This window comes from Vigna radiata, chromosome 7, assembly GCF_000741045.1.
Source record: "Vigna radiata var. radiata cultivar VC1973A chromosome 7, Vradiata_ver6, whole genome shotgun sequence".
In the NCBI taxonomy this organism is placed as follows: Eukaryota; Viridiplantae; Streptophyta; class Magnoliopsida; order Fabales; family Fabaceae; genus Vigna; species Vigna radiata.
The window spans coordinates 52,809,509-52,817,894 of record NC_028357.1 but is presented as its reverse complement, the minus strand read 5'-3'; the positions used below and the strand labels follow the sequence as shown (position 1 = coordinate 52,817,894).

Sequence of the window (8,386 nt, the reverse complement as noted above, 5' to 3'; positions counted from 1 at the left end):
TATATATATATATATATATATATATATATATATATATATATATATATATATATATATATATATATATATATATATATATATATATATATTATAATACCGTACATTCAAGACGGTGCACCACCTCACAGTGCTCATCAAAAGTGCAATAGTCTGTGTTCGTTTTCTAAATCTCGGTGAATTTCTGAATCTACCCCGCAGCTGCAGAGATGGATGCGCAGGGTTGGCCTTCTTGTACCGAGGTACATTTTCGTTTTTATGTATATCCTGATCTGCTCGTCAAATTCGTCGTCATTTTTGCATAGCTTAATTTTATTGCTTCGGCGTTTCCTGACGTTGCCGTTTCGATATTATTCGTGGTGCTGTGTTCTACTCTCTAGAGCTATTTTTTTGGCTGAACCATAGGAAGTTAACAATTGGTTTATTTAGCTGGAAGTTGATATTTGCGTTTTCAAATCAATCAATGAAAGGATACTTGTTTTTTTGCTTAAAAAATCGAGAAATGATCGGTAACTGCACGTCATATTTATAATTGCGTTGCTTTAGAAGGCAAAATGTTTGAATCGATTATGGATTGTATTCTAATAGTAAAATTGATTGGTCGAGGGAGTTTCTGGCGAATCCTCTCCAAGGTGGCTCAATCTAGGATGGTGTTCAGGATGACTATATTGTGCTAGCAACTTATTTAATTCATAACGAGACCTTCCCGATATTTGTCGTTGTTGAGATTTTTGAGTCATTTGGAAATCGACGAATGGAATGTTACAATGGAAATGGAATATAACTGAAACATGTCAACAGGACCTTTCGATCAACTATTCCTATTTCCAATAACATTGCATACTTGCGACTGATCTACTACATGTAATCTGCAGCTAAATGAAATCAGAGAGAGAGTTTCCAAAATGGCGAATGTGAATACAGAGGAGGTTCGAGTTGTGGTATCTCCCTATCGAATATGTCCTTTGGGGGCACACATTGATCATCAGGTATTTAATAATCCTTCTGTTATGTTATTAGTCACTTGGGTGAGCTATGTTATGTGGTTGATCTTGAGCGTGAGTACTAGAACAGTGGTGCTGGGCAGTTAAATCTCACCTGTTCAGTTGCCAGAAAATATTTTCCCAAATTGCGTTTAAATTTGAGTGAGTTCTCTTGCAATATTTTTTCAGGGTGGGACCGTTTTAGCTATGACAATCAACAAGGGAATACTTCTGGGTTTTGCTCCTTCTGCTAATCACCAGGTACAAATTGATCTTGCTCTGAATCAATAATCTTAAAAATATATGGGAAAGCAACTGGATTTTTTTTTTGTCCAATTACCATCAGCTTAGCATGTACCTGTTTGACTGTTTTACTTGATATGTGCCCTATGCTCACGGACTTGTTATTCATGGTGCTTTCCTTTGTTTGATGAATGACCCCTGGGACTTTTATTTTAGGTTGTAATTCATTCTGGACAGTTTCAGGGAGAAATTAAGTTCAGGTCTGTGGTCAGTGATTATAAAGCTTGCTGTTTATTAAATTTTTCATGAGTTATTTTCCATCTCTTAAAAAGTTATCTACGGTGAATGTATGCTAGATGCATTAAATTAGATATGTTCTATCTCTCACTAAACCATTAAGATTACAAGACATAACAATGATTGATGAAGATGAAATATAACTGCTTACTCTTAGTACTTGACAAATGATGTACAGCTTCAGTATCATCAGGTATATGGCTGACTGAAGGGTCTTGGATGCCGTAATTGGTATATGATTTCAACTGCCATTCTTTATTTCTTCTTTTAGTTAGAAAGGAGGTGCGGGCAACTGGGCAGGGGAGGGGATAGCCATCCTGGTGGACATCAAACCTCCTATATCATCATCACACCCAAATCTTCAAGATTTATGGCCAGTGTTGATTGAGCTATTGCATACATTTCTACTGCCATTCTCTCTCGGGCTATTCTTGTTTTTATTGCATAGTTTTGCTATCTAGAACATTATATGATCTGCCCAATTTTTGAGATATAAAGTGATCGATATTTGATAGAGTTGATGAGACTCAGCAGCCAAAAGATAAGTGTTTGGCCAAAGATTCTTCTGAGCTACATGAACAATGTGACTGGGGGCGTTATGCTAGAGGAGCAGTATATGCACTACAGAGTAGAGGAAACAATCTCTCTAAGGTCAGATATACTGCCCGAGGTTCTCTTTTCTGTTCATCACCTGGCTATGCTATCTTTCGGCTATATCAGATGGATAGCAGTTTCATATGATTTTGTATTTTAACCTGTCAATTTGATAATAAGAGTGATGGTTCGGGACAACTTTTAAATTGAATACTTAAGCTCTGCCGTATAGGTTATTTAGGGCTTACAAGTGGTTAACTAAAAGGCATAATATCCCCTAAGCTCCATGTCCTGTACATTTTGGGCAAAGGGATCCATCCATTTTGATTCTGTATCAATAGTTATTGCAAAATTCCCTACAAATTCTTTTTTTTTTTTGGTGAAACACTAAATTAATAAGCAAATCAGATTGAAGTTATTTTTTTTCCTGTGCTTATAATTTTAAAAACTCATTGTTTTTTGTACTCACAATCAATCCAATGAAAAGCGGGATGAATGTCTCCAAGAAATAAAAAGAATATTAGCATTAAAATTTGAGTACTCTGGTGTCTTCTTAAGTGTGAACATTTTGCAAATATTCAGCTTAACTATTCATATGGTTAATTACCTAAAAATCAGCCAACCATCCATTCGCAGAGTCATGGCTCCCGTGTTTGAGCTTGCAACAGTGGAGGTTAAACCCATTAAAGAAGTAAGTGGTGTGAGAGGCATTCACTGATTTGTACTGAAGTCTAGTCAGGCATTCAGTAAATGGTATGACCACGTTGCTTATAATGGTTGCAAAGTTTCTTTGCAAGTAATATGGCCAGACTGCTTGTAGGGGAAACATTAAACCTGTCTCATTTTGTGACCTTTCATTTGTTATGGGCAGAATAGCAACAGATAATGTTTGTGACAAAAATTATAGTCCGATTTAGTAAACTCTCCTTCTCTGAAGCAGTTCTCCAAGACAAATCCAAAGGAGTATAGTCTGATAAAGTAAATCATGCACTACAAATTCGAGTCAGAGTTCAATAAGAAATTTGTCTTGTTTACTGACTCCATAGACACGTTGAACATCAAGAAGCCAGTCTTGGGACACATCCGCATGAAAAATAGTGGATGTTCAACAGACAAATTAAGGAACCCAGAACCCTAAATAAAAAGACTTCCTCTAGGGTGAGTAGTTATTCCTCTGTTTAGATAAACTTCTAAACCTAATAAAGTAGAGATTAACAGGAGAAAACAATTTAAACTGCAATCACAACACAAATTGAAATCAACTTATGCTCTTTTACTTCTGGAGAAGTCAGATGAGCAAACTTGTATACATGTGAAAGTGCATAAGTTGATTTTAACTTAATTCATTTTCCTTATTATTGTCCTGGTTGTAGGCGTGCTTTATGGCAATCCCACATATCTTTAGTAGTAGGAAAGGGACATAAGGTGTTATTTGTTAATCATTTGAACTTCAACGGAAGTGTGAATCCAAGTTACAATCTAGGCATCCTTGGTCTGCCATCCCTCTAGTGTAGTTTTGTCTGCAACAGTAGTTGATGTCCCATCTAGATAGCCCAACGAGCCTTCCTCTTCACAAACATCTTGAATTCAAACTCCAAAACTTCTTAATCTTGTGAGTAAAGTGGGCTGTAGGTTCTTTGTTGCCATAATGATTCTACAACAATAAACAAGAAGTAGGGGCCGAAACCATAATACCACAAATAGCAAGAACTAACAATCATCCCAGTTGAGCATAAGACGAGTTGGATCATGATAACACAAACTACAACTAGGAATTGCAAACTGGTTATTTTTGTAATTGATACAGCATATAATAGAAACAAGAATACTAATGGGGTTCCTTGACTAACAATGAGATGCCATAATGACTACTGCTTTTAAGTACAATATCATAAATTTATACAGCTAAATAGGTACACCTAAGAATGAGGGTAAAATATTGAATAATCCAGCTCATACTAAATTATCGAAAAACAATCCTAAATTTGTCAAACCAAGCCTTATTGTTTGTGATGAAGCTTAATTTAAATAATGAAATATAAATGAAGATAGTGAATAAATAAAAAAGAAAATGATTGAGGCAAAAGTTAATTCAAATATAAAATAATGTAGGTTGTTGATTTCATTAACCTTTCCCACAACAACTTTAATGTCCATGTGAGTCCCAATGATTATGACTTGTTCCTTGGAAGACATGTGCCTCTTGATATAGTGACTCCAATTTCCACTTGAGTAAATGTTCTTCTTCAATTTATTTATTGAATTAAAACAAAAAGAAAAAGAGTAAATTTTTAATAAAAAGAATCCCCATAAAAATAAATCAAAAGCTACTAAAAGATAACCTGAAAGAATGATAAATGCCTTAAAAATTGCCACATTAATGATCGAAATATAAATATATTTGTCACTCATCAAAACACACTAAACTTAATTTTGCTTGTCCCCAAGCAAAAGAAAACCAAACATAAGGAACCGTTCTTTCTGATGGTGTTGATTGACAGTCTGAGCAGTTTGTTCTTGTTGGTTGTGTATTTTCACAAACTTTCTTTATCTACCATTGTTGGTTGCAGACTCTGCACCTAGCGTCTCGTTTGAACCAACAAAAGTTTTCAGTATGGTTTTTCCTTTTGCAGCAGGAGAAAGGTGGAAACTTCTTACAACTTTTACCCTTGCTGCCGTTCCTCAAGCTTCTTCTCTTTCTTATCACCAACATGTTTTTTCCATTGTTGGGCTATCCCTTTGGTCTGTGCTACTAGGACACCTTCTATACTCCTTCATCTTGAGAGACCGTCCACGTTTAGTGGCTCGTAGATCATTCACCAACCCTATCACTGTTATTGTTGAGCAATCCTTGTTCTCTTTAGAGAGGAGATTTCTTATTCAAACCTCTCAGGAAGACGGATTAGGATTAATCCACCACGCGTTGATAATTCAGTTCTTCTCCAAGTGATCTTATTGTGTGACCACTTTTAAAAGCCGATCAGCAAACTCTTTGATGGGTTCAGTGTCTGATAGGTGTGTCCTTCATTCTGACAACTTCAAACTCTCTGTTCATGTTTAGTGCCTGCACCATTTCTGTTCTATCACTTCCTTGAAACTCCTCCTTCAACTCATCCTAAGCTTCCTTGGTGGTTTCCAAAGTAACGATTTTAATCATGTAAAGCTGCTTATATGATGACAAGTGTTTTTCCTTTCTTTGTTATTTCATCATTGTGACTTTTGAGAGTCGTGCTACTATCCGATTTTCAGGTAATGGAGTTTGAATACTACCATTTTCCACTATATCCTACAAACTTTGAGCTCTCAAGTAAGTTCTCGTCTTTGCAACCCGCAGATGAAAGTCCTCATAAGAGAAAATGAGAGGTGAAGGTAAGGAATTGCTGGAGGCCATTTTCGTTTGGAGGTTTTTTATGAGTTTTTTTTTTTTTTTTTATTGACTTTTCAGCTTCTCCCATTTTCTTTCGTAAACCCTCTAAGAACGTTCAAGTTCTTGGTACCTTGTTAAGGTATTAACAATGGAGAAGATTATGAGAGTAAATGCGGACTAAATTTTTGGGAATACAGGTTAGACAAAAATGGAGAAGAAAATGTTTTGTATATTACCATAAAAGAATGTTTCACAATTACAAAAAAGTCCAACTCATACAAATGAAACTGCAGGAGTTGCTTTTGTAGATAAAAGAAAAAATTGAAAACAAAGAGTTTATACATTCTCATACGTTTTCAGAAGCAACATATTTTAATTAAACGAACAGCAAATGATTAAGTAGAGGCACCGTCTGATAAAAAATAACCCATTAGATGGTAAGCCCATTAGATTGTAGCTTCATTAGACTGGAGAAGTATTTTCAAATTCTAACAACGAAATTATTGGAAAAAAAAAATTTACTGCTCTTTTGTATTTCTGATGTATTAGTTATTTTTCATTTCAACAAAATCTTCCACATTTAGTTGCTTGAAATTAGCCCTCTGGGTTGTCAATAAAACCTTTATTTTCTTATGTTCTTCAATTAAGGCTATTGATGATGAGTGGTGACATTCAATTTACTAGAAATAAAATACAACTTAGCTCTGCCAGCTGAATCCTGTTTAGGACCGGTTCTCAGGTAAATGTTAGATGGGTGCAAGTGCAATGCAACTGTAAATATGTTCTCTTCAGCATCAGGGCTAGAAAATGAGAGACTTATTGTGTAGCATTTATGGTTTTCTTGCAATGAAGATCGCTACTTGCTATTTATTTCCTTATTTCCAAATGTATTCCCACCCATCTTTATTACAATGTTTACAGGGTATCACAGGATACATATGTGGTTCTGAAGGTTTCGACAGTTCAGGCTTAAGCTCTTCAGCTGCAGTAAGTTAGTTATCTGTCCCTGTCTACTTTCTCTTCACTTGGTCCTTAAAATTACTAGGATTATGAACGACCTTGTGACGAAGAATGAAATGAAGTTCATCAGAAGAAGTAACTAGTCTAGCTTCTTGAGCAAATTTCACTTTTGAGCATGGGTTGGGGACACTTGAATAGAAGAGCTAGGAGAGGAGAGGTTGCCAATGTTATCTGCTCTCCTTAGTGTATCCATCCGTGTGCATTTTAATTCCCAGTAGTAAAAGGAATAAATGATCACTGTAGAAATTATCAGTATTTATTTACCTGACTGTAACATTATTGAAACTTTTTTAATCCTGGAATTACTAATAATACTTTAATTACAAGCAGATCTGAATACATTATTTCACTCTCCAAATAATGTTAATATCTGTTATTATGATTTTGTGCTCATTTTTTGTTGTTTCTTAGTAAGCTGTTCATTTTGGTTTCTTGTGAAAAGCACCATGATAGATCCCTGTCGGCAACTGCTCACGTATTCTAATTTTTGTTGGGGTATTTCAACTTTTGTTGCCTGGCAGGTTGGAGTGGCTTACCTCATGGCTTTGGAATATGCAAATAATTTAGTAATATCTCCCACAGAAAATATAGAATATGATAGGTAAGTCTATCCAAGTCCTTGGAGACAGTCAAAGTGCATTTTTCTTTAACCATGGGCTAATGTATGAATCAGTGCAGTCAAAGGTATCACATTGTCTTGTGTAATTGAATGCATTTGATATAAGGTGTACCCTCGTTAGCAGAACCCCTTGTTAAAACCCTCAACACCTCTCAACTTTAACTAGCCTTATATGTATTGAATTTAATTTGTTAGAAAAACGGCCACTATGTTTCTTCAAATCTCTGTTTCTTGCACTCTTGTTACATCTCTTTGTAAGCTGGTTACTCACCACGTTGGTAAGTAAAATGCTTGTAAAAAATGTTACTATCGAACTTGAAAAGTTGCCACCAAAGTTTAAAAGGAATTGGATCCTCATCCATTATAGATAGGAAAAAATCTCTTTAACAACTCTTTTTTGATAACGCATACGTGACAGTCTATGATTGGTCCGTTTTAAATATTTTTTAAATATAAATTCAAACAGACCAATAAAATGATGACACGTGTCCTGTTGTAAAAAAGTTGTTAAAAAAGAGTTGTTAAAATATCATTGTCCTTATAGATATGCTACCTAGTCATATCCTAACTGTATGCTTGTATTAGATCCACTCTTAAATGTTACTCTTTTTCTCATTATAGGTTGATTGAGAATGAATATTTGGGTCTGAAAAATGGCATAATGGATCAATCAGCTATATTACTTTCAAGACATGGTTGTTTGATGTGCATGAATTGCAAGGTAATAACTGGATTAATGTGTTGCTGTCGTAAGTTCTGAATGCATTTTTTATATTTTGAAGCATATTCAACTGTTACATAATCAGATTTGGTATATGGAATGTTGATCGTGGTCCACTTTGTCACTGAAGCTTCTTATTGTGATCATAAGTATATGCATCTTTTTCACCTTTATGGAGAGAGTGGCAACGAATGGGCATGTGTTCGAAAAGCTAGTCCCTTGACCCTAAAACATTTATTTTTTGGGAAAGCGCAAGACTTGCTTCATAATGGGGCAATTGAATTAATCAACAAAAAATAATATACTCCTATAGTTCCTAACTTGTAGCATAAGTTGTCCTCTTTGAAATATAAGTGTGGGAAATCAAATAGTATTTTAGGAAAGAATAAATTAGGAAATTTGTGTATTTCATTACAAGTATATATTTTATTGTAATCGGTACAGATTTGAATAAATAGGGACAATCCCATAAATCAAGGGATTCTAGAATAGAATATAGTTATTATATTTCCTAAAATAGCTTAGGTCTCCTGTATATATCTTGT

At 34.9% G+C, this 8,386-nt stretch overlaps 1 protein-coding gene across 3 annotated transcripts in view; it reads left to right on the top strand.

Moving 5' to 3' along the window:
• The first annotated feature begins 110 nt into the window (after window positions 1-110).
• The window catches only part of LOC106768507 (galacturonokinase), a 20,455-nt gene continuing 12,179 nt past the window's right edge, over window positions 111-8,386 (top strand). The window contains exons 1-8 of one of the 3 annotated variants that reach the window (XM_014653692.2): window positions 111-239; window positions 873-986; window positions 1,170-1,241; window positions 1,440-1,483; window positions 2,036-2,171; window positions 6,403-6,468; window positions 7,023-7,102; window positions 7,742-7,841. In XM_014653692.2, the coding sequence (XP_014509178.1) occupies window positions 207-239; window positions 873-986; window positions 1,170-1,241; window positions 1,440-1,483; window positions 2,036-2,171; window positions 6,403-6,468; window positions 7,023-7,102; window positions 7,742-7,841 (645 nt within the window). In that variant the 5' untranslated portion in view covers window positions 111-206. Of the gene's footprint in view, window positions 240-872; window positions 987-1,169; window positions 1,242-1,439; window positions 1,484-1,791; window positions 2,172-6,402; window positions 6,469-7,022; window positions 7,103-7,741; window positions 7,842-8,386 lie in introns of those variants that run through there. The other 2 variants (XM_022784261.1, XM_022784262.1) reach the window with 2 other exon arrangements.